Source organism: Rhineura floridana, chromosome 6, assembly GCF_030035675.1.
Source record: "Rhineura floridana isolate rRhiFlo1 chromosome 6, rRhiFlo1.hap2, whole genome shotgun sequence".
NCBI classification, from domain to species: Eukaryota; Metazoa; Chordata; class Lepidosauria; order Squamata; family Rhineuridae; genus Rhineura; species Rhineura floridana.
In genome coordinates, this window is record NC_084485.1 from 126,148,706 (window position 1) to 126,176,477 (window position 27,772).

Sequence of the window (27,772 nt, forward strand, 5' to 3'; positions counted from 1 at the left end):
TAAAGCAAAAATAGTTTAATAAAACCAAAGTCACACCTATGAAGTACAGTTGTCAGGTAACTGAAATTATCTATATATACAATGGACACACACATTAGAACACTGGAAACTCATATAGCAAGCGCATTTTGCAAACATGCTAATAGTCCTTGGATATCAGTCAGATGCAACATCCATAATGTAAAGAGGTAGAATTATTTTTATACATCTATTACTTGTTTTATAGCTACCTTGTAAAGATTTTCAGAGTCATAGTTAAAGATTGGTTTAGCAAATCTATTGTGAATCATGCTGAATAGATAAATCTCTCAACATTATTTGATCTCCTAATCAACATTATATTAATGATTGCTTCACTAGCAGATATACAATTTTATGCTTGTTCCCCCAAAACTTCTTTCCAAATGTTACTATATTGTTATTTTTTATGTAACGAATTGCTTCCCCCCCCAAAGACTTATTTGAAGAAGTATTCTCAAAAGACATGTGAACAGGCAATGGTTCATGTACAATAGTCTTACAAATAAGGTGAATCCCTCAATACCATCTCCGTTCACCTTGCTTTCTGCCTTTGTGCTCTGTCCTGTTAAAGCCAGGAGTGAAGGTAAGAACAGATTAAGTGTTCAGTCATTGTAACAATGTACTATGCTTCCCTACATACAAACAGCAGCACAGGTATATACTGATTACCAACTCAGCTATATAGATGCTCGACATAGTGGCATGTCTATAGCTATATGAACAAGGAGATGGTACAGGTACACATATGCAGCTTACCATTCACACGTTACCTGGAAGCAGTTGCTATTTTTCCAACACAAGCCGAAATAATAAAAACGCTGATGTACATATAGGCTTGAATTTAGTAGCAAATTTTGTCACCATTGGGAAATAAAATTCTTGCCTAACAGTCTTCAAACTAAAACAAAAATGCTTTGCCTTTTGAAAAAATTAAATGCAGTTCCTATGAAAATCTAATTAAAAATACATTTTTACATTGCATAAGTAGCTTTCGCATTGATATGTATTAAGACATCTTTCTACTTAAAGGGGCAAGTAGCACAGCCCAATCTAGGGGCACATAGTTCAAAACATGAGCAATTTTTTTCAGAAGAGCAACTTAATTAGCCAAACTCTATGTTAATTTTAACTTATTACATGGGCTCAAAAAGCAGGATGAGAAAGCTGTTGACTTGTATGATTTTTGACGGCTTGTTAAGTCAGTCAGCTATGCAACAAGTGTTTGTGCATGAAACATGGTTACTTTATGAATGTGTAAGGTCAGCATGGGATAAAATCTATGGGGACTTTAGTATATGTCACTCAAAAAGGATGTCAAAATGTGGATTTTAAAGGACTTTTAAAACACCATTTTCTTTCCTATTTTTTACAACAGAAAGCATAATTTCAAAACATACACACTCTTGTCCTCAAGATATTTTTAAATAAACTACTTTTAAAAGGTGCAATTGTTCTTCTGACAAGATTTATAATATCTCGTAACAGCTACTCCCATTCATAACAGTGATGCTCCACTCACAAGTTGAGTGCCTTCTATATTCCTTATTGAGCATAGGTTGCCATAAAGTTTTCCAGTTTTGGAAGAGCATGACCAAGAGGTAAACACAGGTGGGGATTTTTTAAAAAAGAAACACAGTTTGTCCCCCAGTAGCAAATAGAATGCTATTAAATAAATGTCCAGTCACCATAACCTTTATTAAAGTCCAAAGTCAGTGCAACATTATTTTATCATAATACGGTTCTGATAATTGTTCATACTGTGCCAATTTTGTTATGAAGTCCAGCGCCACCAAGCCACTTTCATCCTGTCCCACACAGCAGACAGGGAATCAAAAGCTGGACGGACATCCATAATGGTAAACTGATAGTTCTTATCTACTTCTCCTCCATCGTAATAGTCAATGACATATCGGACTTCCTTTCCACAGCGGTTAACAATCCAATCGTGTCTATCAAAAGGTAGTTCATAGCTAGAAATAAATAAAAATTATTATGGAAATCATATGTATCAAACATTAAAGTTAAAATACCCAGCAGAGCCCTGCCCCATACTAACCCCATTCTGTTAAACACAAAGATTCTAACTTAAGCCAACTTACCCCATCCACGATCTCATTCTAGCTCTTGGCGAGTACTCCTTAGCTTTACCACCAAAGCTAATAAGAGTTGGCCCACATGGACACTCCCTGAAAGGCAATTTCAGAAACACAATCAGCAGTCTAGGCTAAACCAGTATCTAGACTACACAAATACACAGTATTTGTCCAAGGCATATGTCTACCACACTGCCATAGGTACACTCCTTAGCATCAATTTCATAACAGTAAAATGAAATTATTAATTGATAGATATTTCAAATCCAATATATTACTTAGGAGAATAAAATATTTCTTATTGAAAGTACAGTAGAAGTATCAACAAAACTTCATTTTAAGATATTAACCTTGTGCAGCAATATTTATTTACAGAATAAAAACACAAAACAGTAAGTTAAAATACATAAAATACAATTATTTAAAATACATAAAATACAATAAGCATATATATACAAAAAACCCGAGAAACCTACATGTATATATATGAGTACAAATATGGAGAGATAATAGTAAAATCCACAAGATAAAAATTAAAAGAGAAAATTAAAAATAAACATAAAGTGTCAGACTCACCCATCAGACCCTCTCAAAGGCTCTCCGGAACAGGATAGTTTTTACAAGTTTCCGGAAAGCCATCAGGGAGGAAGCAGAACGGGCTTGAGGGAGTGAATTCCAAAGCCTGGGAGCCACAACTGAAAAGGCTCTCTTGCACGTGCCTGTCAGTCTGACATCTTTAATTCCAGGCACGCAGAGGAGACCAGAGGTAGATGATCTTAAAGCTATAGTTTTGTTCAAACTGGGGGAAGGGGGAATTAGTAAAGAGCTATTATTTTGAAGCCACTTTAAAAAAATCAGCAAAGGATCTACATTCAGAATTTAGCTAGCGTCAGACACAGAACATTATGAAAATGCCCATTATGACAGGTGAGTGGGAGAGAAAGGCTCCATAAGCTCCCTTTCAGTGGAGATCAGGCCTTCCGGTGTCAAACAGAGCAGATTTTTCCCTACAACAGTGTCCTTGCACATTTTTTACTTCACAAAAATAACCTCTTCAGAAGCTGGGGCTTCCCTTGAAATGCAAAAAGCAGCTTCAAAGAGGCAAAATTTTTGTCAGGACTGTGGCAGAGTTAAAATCCCCACCCCAAGTCCCAAGAATGCTCAAGCTCCCACTGGACTACTATTTATGTAACAAAGAATGGGCATGCTAATTGCACTCACATAATTCAAATATTATCTAATTTGATACTTAGGTACTAATTACAGATCCTCAAGGCCACTTGCAATAGTCCCCAAGGGTTAAAAAGTACCTGAGTAACATGCTAGTCCAGAAAGTGAAAAAAGCCTAATCATTGTTAGTGAAATTATCTAGGAACGACCTGCACCAACTTCTCATTTCCATTCAAAACAAAAATTCACAAGAACTAGAGAATTATTATGAGAAAACACAAATTCACCTGTATATTATTTCATTAAGATTTTATATCAGACTTTGAAGATAAAATCGTAGCTGTACTTGCCTGGCATGAAGCGCTTCCCATTTTAAAATTTCCTTCCAGGTCTGCTCATTATTCTGATTATGAATCTTGATTATATTAGTCATATCTTCAGGTTTTATGTCATCATCTTTCCACCTCCATCTAAAGATGACAATAATGGAAGAAGTTAGCAGGTATCAGAGGAGAACTATTCTATATAGTTCCATGTCTTTATTTTATTAGGGAGAAAAAAATCTACTGAAGGAATCTTATAGGATGAAATCAAGTTCCCATCTCCCTCTGACTCTCTTCCACTAAACAAAGATATAACTAAGTAGAGATGTTGTTTACCAAGCACGCACAAAGTTCAAATATGCTACTACTCTTATGTTTTAGGAATATATGACTTGTCAGCTCCTTGTTATTGTGGTAAGTCTTTGTAAGCTTTGTGGCTTTTCAGCAAACTACGTGTATACGTAACAGAATGTTGCCCTTTTTTCAAGGCACAGTCAAAAGAACTGTATTTAACAGGTTGAATCCAGTCAACTCCTTTTGTTCACAGAACTCTGATCCAGGACAGGCTCCTGCTCTGTGAAGTGGACATTCGGGTGGGCAGAAGAGGAAGGTGGTGATTTTCTGTGATTTCCCCTGCAGCCCCCTCCCACACTGTTTTTGAGGATTCTCAGGGAGGAAAACCAATGAAGATGACTTTCTCCTCCTTCCACCTATATGAACATCTAGTTAGCAGAATTCTGCTGAAGATAAGTCTGGTTTCAACCCCAATTCCTTACCTTGAGGACAAGGTGGATTATATTTTATTTTAATGTTTTTAGCCTGCTTTCTGAAAAGGCCTTTAAAGTGCCTTACAAAGTAAGAAAGGAATTATAATTAAAAAAGGAAAGAGAATACACACATTAAACATAACTAGTGCAGAGCAGCAGAAAAACAGGAATTAAACAGCAAAAATCACAACAAGGGAAGTAAAAGTCCTTCAAAAGCAAAGGTCTAACGAAATTAAAATAGTGTTGTACAGCCTAAGCGCTATTACTAAAAGGCCCTTTCCTGTATTGAGTGAACAAAAATCTACAGTAGAGAACCTATTCCTTGACTAATAACCAAAGACAAATCAGCACATAGTCAAGGTCTAATAAAACATGATATATTCTAAAAAATATGCAGAAATAAATAGTGGAAAATATGGTCTATGGCTGAAAACCAACAGAATGCACAATAATGACCAATTTCTAACGTACATGTAATTTACTCCCACAAATTTGTGATGTAAACTGCTTGCTGTGCTGACAAAATGTACATGCACGCCCAATGACAACACAATGATAGATTACAAAGGTATTCTAATACAGAAGTATAAAGTGCAAAGATAAAATACACCACATATATCAAATAATTTGCCAGACGCATTTTGACCTGAGACAAGTCTTCTTCAATGGCATCTATTCGGAAAGTTTCTCTTTGAGCGTGGATTTAGATAAGGCAGTACTTAAAAATATTTTTAAAATTTTAAAAATTATTAACATAAAAGAATATACCTGTTCTTATTAAAAATATACTTAAAATTTTAAAAAGGCTTACCAAGTGAACTAAGTTGCTGCTGCAGATACCATCTATGAAAAATACTTTACAATCCTTCCATAATTCAGCAAGATACAAGTCTATGTAAACATAACCACTCAGGATTATATTCCAATTCAAACAAGAATTTAAAATATAATTTATCTCAATAATCCATGAAAAGCTAACTTTATGGTTATGCCACTGAAGAAGACTTGTCTCACCTGGTCATTATTGTACAATCTGTTGGCTTTCAGCCATAGATCATATTTTCCACTACTTATTTCTGCATATTTTTTAGAATGTATCATGTTTTATTGCACCTTGACTTTATGTGCTCATTTGCCTTTCCTGTATTGCCACCAGTAACAACAGTGACAGGTTTAAGACATGACACAAGACATCTCCAGATTATCTCAATAGATGGGGAGGTTCATATGCCAAAAATCTATTACCATAATTAAAGATTAAAGACGCTATACTATCTACACATTTCAGTCTTTTCCTGTAGCTACCCATCTTCTAAAAAGCTTGAAGACATTTTTGATTAACCATGCAATGGATAGGTATGTTAGAAAGTCTGTCTTATAGTCATGCCTAGAATATGGTGTTCATACTCAATATTTTAAAAAAATCAGGGTTGATGGCCTTAAGCATAGCTTCTAAGCAAACTGACTTAGAACATAATCCTATGCATATTTATTTATAAGTACATCTCACTGGGCTTAGTGGGGTTTACTCATAGATAAGTGTGCAGAGGACTGAAGTCTTCGTAATCTGGGCTAGGCCTTTTCATACCTACACAGCAACATCAAATGGATGCTTGAATGAGTAGATGAGCCAACACTAGCAGTTTTTACATAATTTCAGATGTAATACTTTCCAGTTCCTTAATAGTCTAGATTTTGAATAGGGGTGTGTGTGTGAGAAAAGTGGGAACAGGAATAAACTAGGGAGAGAAAAAGATGGATGGGAGAAGCAATGGATGATGATGTACGCATTTGGGCGCTTGTGAATCTGCCCTAATCCCAGATGTGTTGGGGCAGGTTGCAATCAGTCTGAGAGGATAACAAGCATGAGCAGAGTGCTTTCAAGGCACTCTTTGGTTGTTATCAGCATCACCAAGCTACTCAGCAACTGATACAGCATCTATAATTCACTTACCCTTTTCTAAGCATTGCATTCCAAAACATCTGTTCTGAGGGATAAACCCATTTTTGTTCAGAAGCTGCTCTAGGAATAGATGACTCTTCTCTCATGGTAGACAATGTGAATGGTTGATCAGGGGATGGGAGCTGATTAGGAGGTGGCATCTAAATAAAATAGAACAAAAAACAGCTTTTCCAGTAATCAACTTTCCTCACTCTAGGTATACTTTTCACCCGCTCTATGTTAAGACATCTTTTAACAAGAACAAGTTTCATTAAGTCCAACACTTCAGGGGAATGGGGTTTTGTCCAGAGGCAGAATACTCTGAATAGTCCAACACATTGGTCACTTGCTATTCCACTCAGGTGTTACTTAATGTTTGCTTGCAAGACTTCTGTGCTGTTAAAACACAGACATTAATAAATTATTTTATTCATGCTTTATCATTCCCTGGTTGGCTTTTCATGAGACCTTCCTTTTTGAGCCTTTCGAAGGATGCAGATGTTCTCTGGGTCCGGGTCCAACACCAGGGGAGCTGATGCCCTTCATTAACAGTATTTATTTTTAACAGTTCTGTAACACCCTTCATTCAATTCAGATGATGTTTCAGGCTTAATAATGAACTAAGTTAGTGCGCATGAGTAAGTAAACTGACCAGATGATACACATTTTAAACACAAGTAATCAAGTCTCCAAGGATACTGACAGAGATGTCCCTGGTAGGAAAGCAAGGAGGCCAAAGGGGAATGATAATAGAAGAGAAATACTCATTTCAATAAATATTCCTGGAAGAACAAAGGGAGGCAATATCTAAAAGGCTGAAGTTTTCACCTTTCACAGGTGTTAGTCAAGATTCCTATATTTACAATCAAAACAGCATTAAAAATAACAGACATGAATAATATGCCTGTCACAAATATCCTAAGTTGCTTGCAAAAAATATAAACAGATGAACAGCAATAACTGTTTCAAAAATGACATCAGTTTGACAATTTTATAACTGGCAGATGTGGAGAAATTAATATTTTGAAGGCTACAATTCTATTTTTTGAGAGCAGCAAAATGCAATAATGCACTTTTCAAAAGCAGCATTGGGATGGCTGCCTTTTCAACCTGAAGACTTTAGTGCTTGTCTGCACTGCAGGATAGACAGCTCAAAGTAACCTCAGTTCAGGTATGTTAACAGATAATGTATGTAGAAGATGAAATAGTAAGCCTTTAGGAATTTAACTTGAAAGCTGCAGCAGAAATATATCAACATTGCTGTTGGCCTTGTAAGAATTTTAAAATATCACTTTTATATTTAATAGCACACCTCTAGGAAAAAATGTTGAAGTTACCATATTGCTAGGATCAATCTTCTCATGTGCTTGAGATTTAACAGGACACTCTACATATTCATAAGCTCTTTGTTGATGTGCAGGAACAGGCGAGTTCTGATTCACATCAAGAATGTCAGCTGGTTTATTATGCATTGGACAATCTGAAACAAAACAAAGCATAATTTTGTGTAGCAGAATTTGAATTTAAAGACAACTGAACTACTTTATTTTGCATTAAGCAAATAAATCAAAGTTTAATCATGCTGCTATATATATAGTCTAAAGTAGAGTGACCAAAAATGGATTTTGTAAGACAACCTTTATGGTTTATTGTGACACAAGGGACTAATTCTCTGCCACAACAAACTATGGATTCAAGACACTGAGGGAAGCAGTAGGTGGAAGGCTATGTCTACAGTCCTCTCAGAGCAGTGACTTTTCTCTTGAGCATTAGACCCATCGCAGAACAAAACCAACTAAATATATGGTTCAAACAAGCCTAATTTGCCATTCAAGTGCTCATCCAGAGGGCAACTGGTACTAAGCATAGGAGAATGGGAAGTTATGAGACTAATCTACACTCAGAACCACAGACTGAAACAGCTCTCTGTGAACATTTGAGATGGATAGAGCACTCCAAATCCCAGACCTGTCACATGGGTGAAGCAAAAGTATATCTCTGCACAACTTTGTTGTGCCAGGCTCCACTGCTACAGAGATCCCTGGCCAATGACAGCATGGATGGGCGGAAGGTACCACTGGCAGTAGCCAGTGCAAAGTCCTGAAACGGCATTTCGAAGCTGCAGTAGCTAAGGTTTCACTGGATCCTAAGCCAGCCCAGTGAGCCAGAAGTTACAGCCAGAAGGTGGGGGTGGAATCCAGGCCACTTTGCCAACCAGTCCTGGAGTTAATGTAGCAAAACACCCTGCTTTACCTAGACAGCACGAGTGGCGGGAACGTGGCAGCAGCTCCTCCCCGTCCGTTAAGCATAGCTGAAGCCCAGCAGAAGTTAGGATCAGATCCTTAGTTCACCTTTTAATTGAATTAATAGTGTGTATTTCTCTTCTGTAATTGGAGAACAGTCATTCACGAAGTTTAGTTGTTTGTTAGATTACTAGCTGGGGTTCCATTCAGAACTCACATAAACTGTTTTAAAACAGAAGCACTGGTTGCCTGTTTGTTCAAGGGCCAATTCAAGATTCTCATTTAGGCTGCAATCCAATACATGTTTGCTCAGAAGTATGCTCCATTGTGTTCAATGGGACTTACTCCCAGGTAAGTGTGCATTGGATTGAAGCCTTAAGTGTTTAATGCCCTGAATGACTTAGGCCCCAAATATCTGAAGGGTTATCTCCACCCCTACCAACCATCTCAAGTGCTAAGATCTGTAGAGAGGGCTCTTGGTAATTCCGTCAGTCTCAAAAGTGTGGGGAACGGTGGCCTGGGAGAGTGCTTTCTCTGTGGCAGCCCTGAAATTATGGTACTTCCTCCCCACAGAGATGCATCTATATTGTACATCTTTTGCTGTAAGTTAGGGCATTTTGTTTTGCTGAATTTACGTTGTTCTGGAGCAGTTTTACATGTTTTATCATTCTATATTCTATTGTTGTAACCTGCCCTGGGACCTTATCATGAAGGGCAGGTAAGAAATCTTAGAAGTAAATGTCAGTTATCAGTAATATCAGAATTCTAATCTTGGCTAACAGAATGTTTAACCTGAATTTACAAGCTTCTTGTTGCAAAGAAATAAACATAAACAAAAAAATCCTCTTGCTTTAACATCCATAGCAACGTTCAAGATGCACATCTGGAGCCTACTGAACCAGCCATATTAGCTCCAGGTCCACAATTACTGGCAGGCTTTGGTAGCTAAGTCCTACCGGGAGGAAGGGTGGGATATACATTTAATAAATAAATAAATAAACGTTATGGTTGTCAGGATCCTGCCTCTCCCCTTGACACAAATCTCCTGCAAGGTCAGGGGCAATCTCCTTGCTTCCCTTTCCAGGTCCAGGCTTGTTGGTTTGGTCCTACACTACTAGTGTTCTCCAGACACCTTGGCATGTAGCAGCCAAAGATGCCTTCCCTCCCCAACCTTTTCCTACTCCAGAGCTGGAAAGACTGGCAGGTGCTTGACTCGGCCCAGCGTAGCCAAGGCACTCCAGCTACCTCAACAGCTAAACAATCCCCACCCTTCACACTAACCTTTGAGTGGGAAAGATGATAGTGTTGGAAGTGAGGTAAGAGCAACTGCTGTTTGGGTTCATTTGTATTCCAGAAAGAAGATAGGGTTAGGGTCCTCCAGCTGGCCAGACTTGCCAACCTTTACCCATGCTCTTCTCTACCCAATTTCCTTCTGTTGTAAACTGATATGCTCAGGGAAGCTGACCTGCCCCTCCTTCATCTTCTTCTTCGACTGTCCGAGGAGAGAGGAGACATCTCTGTATTTGTTCTCTCTCCTGAACCATGAGGGCAATACCAAGGCTGTGGAGTTGGTACGCCATACCTTCGACTCCAGCTCCTCTATTTTTCTACTGTCTGACTCCGACTCCTTCATAAATGGCAAACGTATATTAACTAGTAATAACAAATTTATTGTAGTAAAATGGTAGCACAAGGCATTCCATCACCACCATGATGGGGCTGATGGGAGTTGTAGTTTAAAAAAGTAACTTTTCCAAGCTCTGGATTCACGTGGTGGTGATGAAATGCCTTGTGCTACCATTTTACTACAGTAAATTTGTTATTACTAGTTAATATACATTTGCCATTTATGAAGGAGTCAGAGTTGGAATCGAAACATTTCTACTGACTCCGACTCCACCCAAAATTGCTTCCGACTCCAACTCCACGACTCCAACTCCACAGCCCTGGGCAATAGCAAAGTCTGGACATTGCACCTCCAACGTAGTTAGTTAGAACTAGGTATGCCTTTCCTATCTACTATGTATTTCTATAAATAAAGTAGCTTTTTCTTATTTTACTTAGTCTTAAGTCTCAGCTATTTAGATGCAGGGTAAAAGCCTGCTTCTTAGGTAAATACACACGCTGGCACACACAGCTCAGAATGCTGAGTTACTCTGCATATGCATAACAGACAGAACCTATAAAGAAACTTTGGGGATAGTATTCACCCACCTGTGCAACTCCAAGGTCAGGACAAAGGTTGGGGCTTCTCAAGTTTACAGACCAACAAAAATCTATTCTTATTGTTAAAGGAGCCTCTTTATAAAATTTTAGAACCACTTTTCAAGAGGGTAGCTTGTTTAGATGAGGCAGTTACCTTCCATTTTCTTTTGGTGCATGGGACATTCTGAAGGTGCGGTCTGAGGCTGTTCTGATATATTTGCTTGGACTGCACTCGATGGAGAAGATGCAGACAAACCCATGTCAACTTCTTGCTTAAAATCAGATTTATTGACGGGGCATCTGAAATGTAGCTACGTTGTATTATTTACTAGAAAAAGGAAGAAGTAAAACCAAATGGGAGACTTACTAAGAAAAATAATAACTTTGATTAATTATAAAAACTACAAATTGAAGAACAAAGTTTATTATGAAATGGGAAGAAGCCAAATACCCCCTTTAAAATACAGTATACATGTGTGCGTGCACATATATGAAGTAAGAACATAACAGCGCTTTCAAATATGGCAGGTCGGCTTCTCTTACACTACACAGTAATCTAACCCATTGCTTTTTTCTTTTGCATAATGCACAGAGGAAACATGATATTCTCAACATGCAAGTGTACCTTGTATACCACAGAACTGCAAGTGTTTGCTCCCCTCAAAAAGAAAAGAGGTCCATTTTGTAACAAGTATCAGTCATTTACTGAAGTTCACTGGGTATTGGGTATAACTGTCATGAATTATAATCATGAACTATAAGCTTTAAATGTTTCAAGTTGTTCTCAGAATGCTCTCAATCTTACTTCATTTCCAAAAGGAGAGGTGCTTCAGCTCAGGCCTACCATCTAACATAGGATGGGTCCTATTCTTTAATTCTAATTGTATAGGGCAGATGTGACTTCCCATTTTGTTACTGAACCTTATTTAGAAAAGCTTTTGGGAATGCGTGACTGCTGTCTCAATGAATTGTTTTTAATTTGCTAGAAACTGTCTGACTGAATTCTTTATTGGCTGTTTGTACATTTTATCCTGTAGCATATTAGCTTTCTGTACATTTTATCCTGTAGTGTTTTATTGCTATATTATATATGTTTTAATGGCCTGTTGTTGCCTTGAGCTGTACTGAGGAAAGGTAGGGTATGAATGTTTTAAATAAACATATATATAAATAAATTAAAAGCAAGAACTATCAACTGCAAGTACACTCATATTTCCAACTACTTTCTACACACGTCTTTGAAACTTACAGAAAAATATCAGGAGTACTTCAGCCTTTACAAATATTCCTACTTGGAGAAGGTTTCACCTTAGGAATTAATGGCAAGCCACATGCAGAGCATTTCATGCAGTAATTGCATAGATTGGTTTTTCCACATTCAAGTAAAAACTGGGTAATGTATAAAGCAGTCCAAGTCTGGGTGCTTTCAGGTGGCCACAACAAGTATTCACTAGGATGGTAATAATCCTCTGCATGTCAGGTGTACAGAAAAAGAGGCAGCTACCTGAAGTGCATGAAGAACTGCAGTACTGAAGCAGTGGAGGCTGATCCATTAGGGTGAATGGGGCACTGGCCCATCAACCTCAGTCTGTCCTTAGTCAGCCCCCACCTGCCTGTCTGCTTACTTACAACCAGCCCAAGGGATGGCCCTGGCTGTCAGCTTTCTCCTCCTTAGTCTCCAAGGGAGGAGTATGGGGGGAAAACTAGTTGGCTCTGCCTTTCATTAGCTCTGCTCCACTTACTGTCAGGTTCCCTGCTTTCCACCTCACCAGTGTCAATGGGCATCAGCTACCACTGACTTGAAGGCCTCAAAATGAGGGGAGAAACAGGACAATTCGTAATATTTTTTCTCAATCTTTATAAAGAATGAGGGCTGAGAAATTGAAGGAATACAGTCCTTTATCTAATTCCAGTACCAACAATTAAAAATGTCTGAAACAGAAATATACACTTAGGGCTTATCCAAACGGAGCGGGATAATCCACAGTTTCCATATTCGGTTTGTCATCTGATAGTCCTCACTTTGCCTTTTAGTTCGCTCTTCCCCAATTAAAAAAAAAGCTTTTTTGCACCCGCACACGCAGCGGTAAGACCCCTACATTCTTTTCGCTTTTTCCAAGCTCCGCCTCTAAAACCTCCCCCTATCAACCAATTGGTCAGCAAAAAAATGACATATGCTCCTCTCCCCCTTTGCAACGAAGCACAATATGATATGGCTGTAAAGGAGTTCTCGCCTCTGAAGGAAAGGCTGCTGGTCGGTTTCAGGCCTGCCTTGTTTGTATTCTCCCTTTCCTTCCCACAGAGAATGAAATTGACAGAGCTTCCTGGGGCAGGCTTGAAACGGACCAGAAGCCCTTTTTCTTGTTTGCATTTGCGATATTACACTTACAGGAATGTATGCTTTTCTGCCTTTATTGATATTTAAGGAGATACACACGCTGGCAATTGCACTTATTTCTCCAAAAAAGCAAGAAACTGTCACACACCCCTCCTTCTCCCTTTCCTTCCCAGGGAAGAATGAAATTGACAAAGCTTTCCAGAGCAGGCTTGAAACCAACCAGAAGCCCTTTTCTTTTCTTGTTTGCATTTGCAATATTACACTTAAACAAATGTATGCTTTTCTGATTTGAAGCAAAAAACCCAGCAAGTACAATGAAATTGACAAGGCTTTCAGAGGCAGGCTGAAACCAACCACCCCCTCTTTCTCGCTTGCTGTGCATTGTAGATCTCACCCAGAGCGGCCGCCCAGTTTGCAGGCTGGCAAAAAATAAAATGCATCTGCGCAGTAGTTGCAGATCCTCCCCAACACCCCACCATTGCAATGATTGGTTCAATTTTCCCGGGCTTATTCTCACACATGCACAAAAGTGCAGATACGTGATTGGCTGAAATGAGGAGAAGGGGCAAGGGGAAATGCCCAAAAACCACCCATCAGCTGTAAAGTCCGCGGTATTGCATCGTAACTCCTGAAGGCACAGCGGATGATTCCCGATTTTAAACAGCAAATCGCATTTTTGCCGGTATTGCAAGGAGCGCGAGACATCATTTGGACAACCGAAAAATAATGAACACACATAGCGGGCGTGTCACACATTTTGCAGTCATCTGGATGAGCCCTCTAAACCTTCACCAGGATGGTGAAAGGCACCCTTGCTTTCTATCCCACTTCCATGATGAGATAGCCTGCCTCAGGCAGCAGCATTTAGGATACCATGCGAGGGCAGCAAAGGATCAATTATTTAGCAGATTATTATAAGGGGGAGAGGAGAGAGAAGAATCTATATTTCCTGCTTTAAGAGAATCTGCCCAGTGTCACTTTGCCAAGGAGACCAATTTGTAGGTTAACAGCTGTATGACACGAAACAATTCAACAAGTAAAACTCCCCACCACCACCGGTTATTATACTATAGCCAGCATGGATTTTTCATATTCTGCAATGTTAAATTGAAAATACCCCCCATGCCATTCTGATGCTTCCCATAAGCTCATTTCAAAACAAAACCTTACGAAACTTATAGTCCTGAGGGTTGCTTATCAACCCTCTAAATTTTCATGGCAATACACAAAACACTCAGAGAACTGAGAGTTCAAAGTGTAAAAAGAGGGGGGAAACAGACCCCTTTTGGAGTTTTTTCTGTCAGAGTTCTCATAATTTGTTGAAATAAATTAAAATCAGCCACGTTCAGAGTACTTGTAATCCTGTTCCTGACCTTACCATACTCTGACCTTCATCTTCTGCAGTTTCAAAGTTAAAAAATGCCTGGCTGATTTTTAATTAAATTAAGAAATGTAGCGTTAAAGTCAATGATAAGCCCAGGCATGCTCAGTGAGAACCAATTGTCAGTGTTCTCAAAGCCAGGCTTACAGTTGCTTGGCTTGCCTAATCAGGGGGCCACACCTACACCAGACCTTTATTTCACTTTTTTAGACAGTCTTGGCTTCCCCCAAAGAATCCTGGTTAGTGTAGTTTGTGAAGGATGCTGAAAGGAGACTCCTATTCCTCTGACAGAGCTCCAGTGGCCAGAGTGATTAACAATCAGACGCTCTGTGAGGGGAACAGGGCATCTCCTAGCAACTCTCAGCACCCTTCACTAACTACACATCCCAGGATTCTTTGGGAGAAGCCATGACTGTCTAAAGTGAAATAAAGGTCTGGTATGGATGTAGCCAGGGACAGCCTTGGTTTAAATATGGGTGGGAGGCTACATGTGCCTGCTGTAAAACAAAAAGGTATGGGAAACCCTGAAAAACAATGATACTGTTCAGAACGTTTTCCTTTTGGAAAGGAAAGGGGCTTCTCCCTGCCCAGTGCCCACCCATCCACCCAATCTCCTCCCCTCCCTCCCCCAGGGAAGTTTCACCTACCCTAAGTATAATTGCACAGAAGTAAATCCCACTGAACTCAAAAACCACGCAAATGATCAAACCTTTCCTCCCCTCCTCCTCCCTCCTATCCACTCCCTCTTGCCCCTTCCTCCATCCATCCCCTTCCAATCCCCTCCTTCCACCTCCTTCTCCCCTATGGTCCGTTTTACCTATCTTATGCATGACTGCACAGGAGTAAATCCCATTGAACTCAATTATGCAAATGATCAAGCCTGCCCTCCCTTCCCCCTCCCCTTTGCCCCTTCCCTCCTCCCCTCCCCCCACTCCCCTCTTTCCTCTCCTGTTCCCCATGGTCAGTTTTACCTATCCTAACCATGATTTCACAGGAGTAAATCCCATTGAACTCAATAAGCATGCAAATGATCAAACCTGCCTTTCTCCTCCTTCCCTTCCTCCTCTCCCGTCTTCCTTCTTCCTCCTCCTCCCCTGCCCACTCCAGCCTTCTTCTCTTCCCCCCGTCAGTTTTACATATGCTGAGCATGATTGCATGGGAGTAAAAGCATGCAAATGATCAAACCTGCCCTCTTCCTCTCCTCCCCCTTTGCCTGCTCCCCTCTGCCCTTCCTCCCCTCCCTCCTCCCCATCCCTCACGGTCAGTTTCACCTATCCTAAGCATGACTGCAGGGGAGTAAATCTCATTGAACTCAATAAGCATGCAAATAATCAATCCACTGGGAAATTGAGTGGCTATAGTGAATGCACCAGGGGAGCAGGAGACCTGACCTCCTCTCTGAGATATTGTACAGTCCTACACATTTGCTGTGAAGCTTGGAGGAATTTGGTAATATGTACCTCTGAGCATATGGTGAGTGATCTTGTTTTAGCAGGGAGGAAGCAACAATATTAAGGCAGTTGATAAGAGTTCAGATATCCACTTTAAATATGTTTGATTTGATTTGCAATTTTAGTGAACTTTCCTATAATAAATCATTTTATTTTGCTTCTGTTTCTGTGAATATGTGAATTACAGCAAGTTTGCAACACTACCCCCCCCCCCCGAAAACAACTGTGGAATAATGGCACTGACTATTCTGCACAATAGTTTCCAATAGACATGAGGAGTGTCTCAGTTTGCACAAGATAAAACAGTGGAAGGTGAAATATATTCTAACAAATTTCTAGGTGTGGTCTATGGTTTTAATTGGCCAATCCCCACTCTTCCCTAAGTGGAGTGGTTTAAGCATAGCAGGCTGAACACATGCATCTTGGGCAGGCCAAGTTTGTTTTTTCCAACAGCTAGAGTCATTGCTTAAGTAGCTACATGTTGTAATAAGTCTGATTTTACATCAAACTGCAATTTCAGATTCAACTGTTATTGCACCCAAAATAGAAATAAAACATAACCTCCAGTTTGAAACACAAAAGGCATTCATCATATGACATTAACTAATAAAAAAGCTTTGAAATTAATAAAAATAAATTTGACACAGATTTCTAGGATGAATGAGAGAAATATAATTTTCTGGGTTAGATTATCTGTAGAAACAGTAAGAAGAACACCAACAAACATACAAAAATGTAATTCTCCATCTTTGGAGAGGGCAGCCGTTGCCACCACCACTCACCATATGCTCAGAGGCACATTACCAAATACTTCCAAGCTACACAGGGAGTGGATTGGACTGTAAAAAACCAATCCAAATTGTGTTTGCATTTTTACAAATGTGTAGGGCAGTACAATATCTCAGAATGTCAGGTCTCCTGCTCCCCTGATGTATTCACTATAGCCACCCAATTTCCCTGCTTTTTAAAGTTTGATAGAACTATATGTTGGTTATAGGTATGTTCTTAAACTGCAAGGTTTTTTGTCCTATTAGTTAATATTTTATATACATATCAGGGGAAACCATGTATACAGAGCAGCATGCATTGACTCTCCCCCTGCCAATTTTGATCTTCATACCACCACAAACAGACCAGGTAGTCTGAGAGAATGGGACTAGCCCAAGGTCACGCCATGAGTTACGCATACTAATTTTTGCATCTCTGCCCAAGTAAATAGCTTGAAGGGCATCCATGCCATAGACAGAATGTCTCACAGACAGTCACAGTGCTCAGCAGAGGACTTAAGAGGCCACCGCAGACCCAGACCACTGTGACGCCCACGCGTGACACTACCACACCCACCCAACTCCCCGAAAAGGACGGTCGCAAGCAAGGGACGCGCCAGTTACCTCCATTGTAACCTCCTCGGCCCAGTCACGAGGAATCCTACGCCGCGGCTACTTCTCGCGAGAATCAACTCTGTACAACCAGGCGGAGCTAAAAGAATCAGAAACTGAACTAAAAATCGGGAAAGGGTGTGTAGGAAAGGGCGGGGCTTGTAGTGCAGCGGTTTATGGATACAGAAAGACTGCGCGAGGAGGAGACGAGGTAAAGTGAGAGACGTTATTGCTTGTTACCATGGTAACCGCAGAGGCCGCTTTTCTTCTGTCACGACTCCGCGCGTAAATTCTTTCAGAGCGTTTACACTTCTGGCTGGGAGAACAACTTTTTCTGTGTTCCGGCTTCATTTTGGGGGAACCTGGAAGGCGCGTTCAGGTCTCTGATAGGTATAAAAAAGAATAGCACAGAGCATGTGAAGAGTGCCTTTCCTTCTCTTTTAGGAACTACGCCTCACACCTTTGCCGGGAGAGGGCTATTAGGTAGCCACAGCTTCCAGGCCGGAGAGAGTTCAAGCAAAGCAAGATTGAGCGTTGCCTTTTTCGCTCTAGAAATTAAGCTCGGTGGTTAATGTGGCAAAAGTTGCTTTATCATGTCACTGAAGGACAATAAGGACTTATCATATGCTAGCAAATGTTGATCTTATTTATTTAACTTATTAAATGAATAAATCCCGATCTTGGATAGATAACCACACGATCCCATATTACCGAATCGTTTATTTTCCAGGACCCCATTGTCTCTTCAGATTTTCCAGATGTAGTTAAACCCTAACCCCCTACTCTAGCTCATCCCTGGTGGGGCTAATTGAGCCTCAGCTTCCACAGCTCTGCAGAATCTAAGAAATGCAAAAGCGACAAAAGTTATTATTTCATTTCGTTCAAGTGACATTCGTTGGTGTTGGCGCGGATAGGATTTAAACCACAGGGTGGCGTGGAAACTTTTTTTCTGTTGTCGACAGCATTCCCTTTGGGGTAGTCTGCCGAGGGCCGCATGCCTAATGTGGTGCTGGGGACTGGAACCAGTGACGGCTGGGGTCAGCACATAAAGCAGTGAGGTCACCCTTCTTTCTTTTTCTCTCTGTTGCCACCCCTTTCTCCCTCCTACCCAGCAGGCTGCTAGGAGAAGGATAAATGGCTGTTGGCAAAGGTCTGAATTTGATCACACACAGAGGGCTTTTGAAATTAGGTCGAGGGCTGCAGGTTGCCCCAGCTGTGTAATTGAGACCCGTGCAGAGTTTAGTGTCGGCGGTAAGGCAATGGCATTCTAAAGTTTGCATATGCCTGCTCTAAGTTTGCCTAATTAAACTTTTTTTAAAAAAAAAACCTTTTAAACAAAACAGTCATATTGATAACAAATATCTTTATTCTGGTACCAGGCCAGCACCAGAGCTTTAACAGAACCAAGGATGCTTTATAAGTGAAACTGAATGAAACAGCACAGATGGGACATTCATGTTACTTTTCTAACTTGCAAAATTAAAAAAGTAGTCTGATAGCCCTGACAAATTTGGCTACTTAATTCAAATTATCACTGGCATTTTATTTTTTGTGTTCTTTATCCATTATAAAATGGTAGTTGCGTTAGCTTGCAGCAGCAACAAAGCAGTGCTATAGGAGGTAATAAAACTGCAATGATCTTATGTAGACAGTAGTGAATTTCCTTAAGTGCACAAAAATGTGTGTATGTGTAATCAATAATATTGCCTACAAAAGCACTTATAATAGTGCTTACTAGAGTAAAGCAATATTTAAGTGTATCTGTTTTCACATGCCTTATTACTCTAGCTCACTTAAATACTTAGATTCACAAAACAATTAAAGTTTATAGTCCAATAGCTTTAAACATCAGTAGAAACCTACTACTTGTTTGTGCCAGTGCATCACCAACTAGAGACAATGAAAAAGAGCAAGGAGCTTTTGGTGGGTAGTGCTATGCAGATCTAAATTCCAGAATGGCTAGTGAGAAGGGAAAAAAGGAATGAACAATAGTTAAACAGGAAAACATACATTATTATATTGCTTTATTATGACCACAAAGCTGCTATTAAGACATTTCAGACAAAATGATAACAGATTGCCCATTACTATTATCAGGTTACAGGATGAATAATGCCTGAGCCATACCCTCAATTCATGCAGGATTTCTTAATGACACCCAACCTCAGACATTCCCAGGAACCCTCTGCAAGGCACAGGGGTTGTGCAGAAATCATACCACAATTCATCAACCAACAAATAGATGTGGAAAAAGGTTCCCTGAACATTTGAAAACCATAAATATAGAATAATGGAGGACAAGTGATACAAAACTTATGTTGCAAACTTATATTCCAGCTTGATCATTGAGATAATCTGCTGGAACATGTTGGTTGTCCCCCAGTTTGGTGAGGCTCAAGAAGTAATCAAGCCTTTAGTGTCATCGGTCCAGTCCTGTGGAATGCTCTGCCAGTAGAGATTCAACAGATATTTTCTGTTCTGACTTTTAAATTCCTGCTGAAAACTTTTCTGTCACCAAGTTTATAACAGGTAGTTGAGATAGTATCTTTCTGCAATAGTTAATGATTCTGATTTTAAATTTTTATATGGTTTTCTGTGTTTATATATGTTGTAAACTGCTTTGATTATTATATAGGAAGATATCCATAAAACAAAAATGTAAGACGTTACGCCGTCACAGCATAATGACATGACATAACATGACATGAGGGTGTGTGCAGAGCACACCGCGACAGGACTGCAAGCGAGGCATCAAAGAAACAAAGATGACTTGCGTAGGAGTGAGGTGACTGCTTGGCTATTTGGGCGGACAAGCAAGACGAGCGGCTGTGGGGGAAAGAGCCAGCGAGGCAAGTGGCTGTGGAGCAGATGGATGACGTGCAGACAAGCGAGGCAAATGGGGATGAGTGAGCGAGGGAAGCAACTGTGGGGCGAAAGATTGGTTGTAGGGCAGACAAGCGAGGCAAGTGGCTGTGGGGTAAATGAATGAGGAGCAGATAAGTGAGTCAAATGGGACAAATGAGCGATGTGAGCGGCTGTGGGGCAGAGGAGCAGTTGTGGGGTGAACAAGCAGCTGTGGTGTGGATGAATGAGATGAGCAACTGTAGGGCAGATGAACGAGGGGTGGACAAGTAAGTGGTTGTGGGGCAGATGAGTGGCTGTCGGGCAGACAAGCAATACAAGAGAGGTGATCAGCTGTGGGGCAGATGAACAAGGTGAGCAGCTGTAGGGCAGATGAGCAGGTAGCTGTGAAGCAAGCAGGTAAGCGGCCAGGGGCCAAGCGGAGAGGTGGCCTGGAATGATGTGTGTGTGTGTGCCTGGGAGGATGGGGGGGGGAAAGGTTTGTGACTGTGCTTGGGAGGATGCGGGGGAAAGGTTTGTGAGTGTGCCTGGGAGGATGGTTTGTGAGTGCCTTGGGAGGAGATGGTTAGGGGACCTTAGCAGTTGCAGGTGAAAGGGGAAGGACCAAGGGGTTATCATGGGGGGAGTGTGGGTTGGTGAGGAGTAGGAGTTTGTTGAGTGGTGAGGGTAGGCAGGGTTGGCAGCTGAAGTGAGCAGAGGCACAAGCCCTAGTATATAAATATTTTTATACATAAAGTAATAATCACTTAAGTCAGGCCTATACAAGGTGCCGCTGCCTTCTGAAGTCAGCAGATAGAACTTTCTCTGTTGTAATGCCCACATTATTTGCTAAGGGACTGAGATGACTCTACTTCATTTTTGGCAAGCACTTTTGATGAAATTTTAACATGGATTTCTGCTTTTATCATAATTAATGTTCTTACTGCAATTTTCTGCTTTAAGTGTTGCTGTTTTGTTGTAATTATTTTAGTTTCATGAATTAGTTCTGATTTGCTGTTTTTATATTCTTTATAACTGCCTTAGAAACCTGCTTGAAAGGTGGGATAAAATGTTTCCAATACAACAAATAAAAATATAAAAGCCCTGCCTTAATAGATGGGAAGACAAGTGCTGAATATTCACAGTGTATTTTGACTTTGAACTCAAAATGACACACACACTAAAACAAATTAGCTGCTCTATTAACACAAAAAGGATCATATACTTGCAATTCTGAGGTTCCATACTGTGGATATACTGTCACTCTTTTAAAAAAAACTTGTAGTTTAATGTTCAAACTTTTCTTCTTTCAAGAACCTTTGGCCACATATACTTATCCTATTATTTCTCATTTTTCACAAAATCAGCAAGAAGCAAGCAGGGTCTCTGATGACATACCTAATCAGTGACAGAGGAATAGACACTATGTGGTAAAAGCTTCTCACACTTCGGTGAGGTTTTACAGTAGAGGAAAGGGAAATCTGTTCCCCTTTCTTACTTTCCAAAATTTTTCCCATTATCACTGCATAACAAACCTGACTCCTTGAGTGATATAGCACAGCAGAGAAATATTTAAAGCAGGAGTGGGGAACCTTTAGCCCTCCAGCTGTTGCTGAACTACAGCTCCTATCAGTCCCAGCAAGCATGGCCAACGGCCAGGATGATGGGAGTTGTGGTTCAGTAGCATCTAGAGGGCCAAAGGTTCCTTACTCCTGATTTAAGGAGTAAGAAAGGGAAATGGGCTCCTTCCTCTTGAACCCCCTCCAACACATCCCATTAGCTCCAAGCAGCACTACAAGATTCCTGTTCCAGACTGGTTAGGGGGTAGGGATACACAGCAACTCTATGTTGCAGGGCCCCACTTGTCAAGTTTATGTACCCAAATGTAATACACTAGGATATATAAACTGTATATAAATTATTACATTTGTGTGCAAGGGCACATCATTTTTCAGTAAGATCATAAGATAGAAAATCACTTTCAAACTTTGTTATATAGGGGGAAAAAACCTTAGCTGATAACTACGTATTACCTTTTAATTGTGCCGCCTGAGGCACCTATCTCATTCTACCTCACAGTGGACTAGCCTTGTGTGTATACTGTAATTTAAAAAATCTGTTCTCCAAAGAAAATTGTGGCTATACCTTTCCACAGTAAAGAAACATTTTTATAAAGTAGCCATATTGAGAAACTGATGATGAGTACCCCCACATTGTTGTGTGGCAGGGCTTGGCTGTTTTACATAACAAAGTACCTGCAATTTGAGTGAATAAATTCCAAAAAGAAATACTGCATTCTCTTCCTTTATTCTTATTCACCAATGTCTTGAATACACATGCAACTTATTGCTTAGACATTATTGCATATACCTCAAACAAGAACAGCCTAGACAAATTTATACAAACAGCAAGGCTTTCAAATACCAGTGAAGAGCAAACTTATTTATATGCCTCTATCTCAAGCGACATTTAAAAGTATTCAAGCAAATGGGAAGATCTTGTTAAAGTCCCACATTGTTTGACCACCCTAGAGAGTCAACAGTACTATCTCATTTTCTTTGATGAATTGCCATTATCATTTTGCAGCTATTGGATCAATGATATTATAGGGTTTCAATTTAGTGCAGGAGGATTCACACCCATCATCTTTATTCCATCCCTGTAAGGAACTTTCAGTGCTGTCTTTGTCAAACTTTTTGCTATGATTTTGTAAAGGTGATTATATTGCACCCCTTTTCCAGTACAGATTTACAACTCGAGAATGCATCTCATTGTACTTATTTTAGTATTGTGAATGGCCAAAAAAAATCTGTGAACACTAATGCAGAAAGTACTGTTTGGCATTTAAAAATGCATTTGAAAGGAACTTAAGTCATGTGATTTATGTGTTTGAACCAGATTTTGACCACTTTCAATTGTGAATAAATTCTGCACTATTCAATTCTATTCTATTGAATATATATTGCCAGTATAACTGCTTCAGTTTGTAATAAATATTTATGGATTATGTTTAGTTGTATCCCTTGCTGCAGGAAAGATGCTTGATTCAGTGGAGGCTTCTATGAGCAGAGATTCCCCATAACTGTCAGACACAATTCAACAAACAACTTTTTCCATTCAGAAACCAGGTCAAGCTGGAGTCCCTTCACTGGAACTTCCAAAATCTGATTTACAAAAACAATGGTGGGGGTCCCTGACCCAAATCAGGACTGCTGCCTTGGTGAAGGGTTTAATCCCCCCCCCAAATGCTATTTCCCAGCTGAAATTCACTGGCCCTAAACCTTATTGCCCCAGTTTGAAAATAAAATTGCAGGAACATGGCCACATTTTTTTCCATTTGGGGCAAACAGCAGTTATGTGGTATGTGCAAGATTTTCAGCAGGAAATTGGCACGGGGAACATTCTCTCTCTCACTCTCACTCACACACGCTTAATGCAGATCAGGGCTTCTGCCTTTTTCTTTTTTTTAAGTCAAAATTCCAGTCACGGAGCTCTCATGTTATGTCTAATTTGGCCCACAATTGGATTGCTCAGAGATATGCCTAATAAAGGGGGGCGGGGGACAATAACATTGGACAGTCAAAAGTACAGGTATGGGTTACATATAAAGTATTCTCAGCTTCTGTATTTTAGAATTAACTAGGGTCCACATCAAGGTCATCTCATAATACCAATGTGACCCTAAGATTGCTTTGCAGGCTGTTACTGGATTGTTGTTGTTGTTTTATGTCTTCAAGTCAATTACAACTTACTACTATGAATATAAATTTCACTCATTTTCCCCACTAGGAGTCTTAACCCATTTGCCTTGCAGGTTTTAAGATTTTTTTTTGTTTTTGAAGCTAGTTTTTCAGGGCAATTGTTGCAGAAGAGGGTGAAGCTGGTGTTCATGTTTTTAACCGAAGTACATTAAAATAAAACTTGCCTTCAACTAGCATAGCAGAATGTATGTTTCATCCTGGAATCCTAAAACAGGACATCAAAGGGCTTAATTTAAGTGAAGATTTCAGAGGATTGTCAAGTTAATTAAAAGCACAATCCCATGTGTGTGTATTCAAAAGTAAGTCTCATTGAATTAAATGGAATTTACTCCCAGGTATAGAATTGCAGCCTGAATCACTGAGATCCAGAGAATTTACTTTAGGCTTGATCAAGGATTTGCTCACATCATCCCATTCAGCAGCTCAGTATAGCATAGATTTTCAGTGATTTATACCTATTCTTCAGTACTGATTTCCTGCACTACCAGATCCAAAAGTCTTGTGAATAACTTCTCAAGATTATCATACTTTGAATTCAGCATAGTATAAAGCTAAACTCTTCCATAAGAGAGAGATATGATCTTAGTTGACTTCCTCCTAGTAATTTTCTCAATGCATCAGTCAGATGCATAGGTTACTTTTCATCTCTCCCAAGATAATTGGATGTGAAAAAAGGAGGTAACTTAACTCAATTACAGCACCTTTTAAAACAAGTAAACATGACTTTCAAAAACCAACATCCTTTAAGTTCCAATATAATTTTAAGCCACATCAGTGTTTAAGTAAGTCCCTTGCTAAACTTTAAATGTGATTTATAGATGCTAGCACGTTAAGAGGGGCAGTGGAGTGTTTTTCACTTTCACCCACAGCAGGGGAAGCCAGGTTTCTAAGCTTAGGAAGCCAATTTCCCTCCTCACACCCATCAAGTTACTTAGAGGTGCTGGAATATTCCTGGCTGTGACCTTGGAGTATACAGGAATGTCCCAAGTGCACACATGCAAGCCACAATGCTTAGGATAGAGGGGAAAGTAATAACAGGTTAAAAGTAGTACTTGCTCTCACTGAACTTGGCTTCAGCATCCTCTTTTGCCTTTGTACCATCTTTCTCCGCAGAGCCTGTTATATGTGCACTCAAGAAAATAAACATATATTATATTATATATATTTATTATATATAAAATAATGTCAGAGGCCAAATATAATCCAGTAATCATTCTTTGGCCCAGACCTATGATACTACTTTTTTGATACTATAAAAGTTACCCAAACTGCACACAGTATCAGTGTGAAACACACCGAGTTTGATCCAGATGAAGTTATCAAGTCCCAAAGATCAGTGGGACTTAAGAGCAACTAACTTAGCCTGTATCCAATCCATTAGATCAAAGGTATGTATTTTAAAATTAGGAAGGAAAGAAGGCATTACAGAACAAACTATACAAGCATGAATAATGCTAGAAATTCTTTAGTGCCTCAGGATTTCAACTCCCTCATGTTATACCACATATAATGAATCTTGAATTGAAACAAAGAAATGAAACTACAATCCTTTGCATATTTAAATAGAAAAACAGTTTAAGTTTTATCTATAACTGTAATAAAGAAATAAAATTAAGTGGGCTCTCTGATTATGCATCTTGTACTTGATAACATGCTACATCCTCCTAGAAAAAATATTTTAAATCCCAAAATATGTGATGCAGAACAAATAAAGCAAAAATAAAAAAACTGAGGGAAGTTTGATATAGAGGACCCCGGCTTAGCTGGCTGGGCCCTGGCTCAGCCAGGCTACACCAGCAGAAGCCCTTCATCCCGGCTCTGCCACAGCAGAGCCAGGACCCAGCCAGCTCAGCTGGGGATCCACCAGGGAAGCCCAGCCCAGCGGAAGGCCCCAAAAAGGGGCATTCTAGGGGCATGTCAGAGGAAGGGCTGAGGGGTCTGCATCCAAGTCATGTTCGGAGCACTCCTGCAGGTCCCAATCCAGACAAAAATTATGCCAGGAAAAGTCGGTCTAAGAAAATAATTGCAATGGAAGACAATGGAGAGACTCCCGGTATGGGTATTTGTGAGAGCAAGCTTTTACTTTCCATTCCCTGCATGGAGCTCCCGTCTGAGCCAACATTCAGCCAGCCTGGAGGCTTCCAAACAGCAATTGGATGCTGCAGACCTTCCCGCAGGCTCCTCTTCCACAGGCTTCCCCTGAATTGGACTGGTCTGTAAATTAGGTCTGGCTCACTCACTGGACAAGTATAGATACATTTCAAAATCCTGAGCTGATTAAGGGACAGTGGTCAGTCAACTTCCAATAGATCCTTCCTGTTCAGTAGTGGGATCCTGCTATTTCCTTATGAACAAGAAGTGTGTTTCAATTTGTAACTGGGTCATTTTCTCAGTTCCAAAGAAAGGAATGAGGAAATGCAGATGATCACCCTCACCCCTTCCAGGTGATAGTGCAGCTACCATTCAGTTATGGCTGCTGGGGGGGGATGGAAAGCATGCCAATCTGGCTTGAGAAATTGTTGGGTCCAGCTTAACAGGTACATTTGAAATGATTAAGATAAAAGAATCAAGAAGGTATGTGTTGTTCCTTAAAGCACTCAGTGGGTAAATGCGCATTTGAACCACTGGCCTAAGGAACAAGGTGGTCTCTTTCTAAACAGAAACAAGAAGAGCTCTCAAGGCTACTTCCATGATTCTGCATAGGTAAGAAAAACATTTCTAGAAGATTTCTCTTAATACATCATATTAATCACTATTTCAAACATTTTTAATTTAGAAAGTTAAAAATGTTCAATTCTGTTCAGCAAGTAACCCAAAGTAGCCAATTAATCATTAACAAGTGTGTTAAAAGAAGGCACTTTAGAGTCCAAAGGGGCATATCAAATTAGAAGGGCTAAACAGCACCCTCTACTCTTCCTGCTTGCACTGAACAGCTGTTTTTTCATAAAAGGTAATGAGTAGACTATAAAAATTGTTAACAACTTTCCATTTCTAGAAAAAATGCAGATGGTTATTTATAATTTGAGTTTATAGACTTCTTTTCCAAATACACAAAAAGCCTTCAGGAAAGTGAAAGGATCTGCACATGCATGAACATCATTTGATCTTTCATAATTTGGAGACTAAGAGCTGAATCTGAGAGGTGCCACCATTGACAAACAATATGTTTGAGGTGATATGAAATGTCTCACCCTCTTATTCATGGTGTCTATAATCTTTCACAAATGCAAGTCAACACTTAATGTTGCAGTTATCAAGGGATGAACCTGCGTGCCCAAATAGGGCCTCTATATTAGTATGCAAGATACTGTAACACTAATATAACAGATCCAAATTGTCTTGATTGTCATTACAGAAATAAAACACTTAGAGTGAAATTAGAAAGACTTTTGATAGCGATCATTATGTTATGAATCCAAAAACGTTTAGCAAGCTGTTAAGAATTAGAACCACTCTGAGAAAAGGGGAAATGTGCATGTTGTAATAACTCTCTTTTAAAATCTATATTAACTAGTAGCCACAGGCTATTATTTGTTTCATAAGATGAATCTTATGATAATCTTTTGCATGAGGCTTTGCTAATAGAGCAGCAGTAGGAAGAACATACAAATTATAAACGAAAGGACAGGAAAGCAGCTTATTCTCTACAATATTCCTGCATATTTACATCACAAACATGAAAATGAACACAACATTATTAGCAAATTATGACACATGGTATTCATAACATTAAGACAACATTAAGGTCAACAGAACATATGATAAACACAATTTAAGAATAAATATAGTACACTATAAAATAAACTGTAGGCCATAATAGTAGAGAACATGTGTAAAACTAACGCAAACCAGTAGAT

The 27,772-nt window shown here is 39.7% G+C and overlaps 1 protein-coding gene and 1 long non-coding RNA gene across 5 annotated transcripts in view; one reads left to right on the forward strand and one right to left on the reverse strand.

Annotated features, from left to right (window-relative positions):
* LOC133387904 (holocytochrome c-type synthase) lies at window positions 1-17,433 on the reverse strand. 4 transcript variants are annotated; one of them, XM_061633725.1, is made up of 7 exons: window positions 17,326-17,433; window positions 10,919-11,064; window positions 7,654-7,796; window positions 6,329-6,477; window positions 3,635-3,754; window positions 2,121-2,207; window positions 1-1,991 (listed from the first exon to the last, which is right to left on the reverse strand). In XM_061633725.1, exons 2-7 carry the CDS (start codon window positions 11,022-11,024, stop codon window positions 1,793-1,795), a joined length of 804 nt encoding a protein of 267 aa, XP_061489709.1. In that variant the 5' UTR covers window positions 11,025-11,064; window positions 17,326-17,433; the 3' UTR covers window positions 1-1,792. The 4 variants fall into 4 exon arrangements, with proteins under 4 accessions (XP_061489709.1, XP_061489708.1, XP_061489711.1 ...); XM_061633724.1 differs by having other exon boundaries at window positions 10,919-11,092; window positions 17,326-17,430; XM_061633726.1 differs by lacking the exon at window positions 1-1,991 and adding an exon at window positions 2,691-2,913 and having other exon boundaries at window positions 2,118-2,207; window positions 10,919-11,092; window positions 17,326-17,430.
* Window positions 17,422-27,772, forward strand: part of LOC133387906 (uncharacterized) — a 13,571-nt gene continuing 3,220 nt past the window's right edge. The window contains exon 1 of the long non-coding RNA XR_009763601.1: window positions 17,422-17,524. This is a non-coding gene — a long non-coding RNA (uncharacterized LOC133387906). The remainder of the gene's footprint in view (window positions 17,525-27,772) is intronic.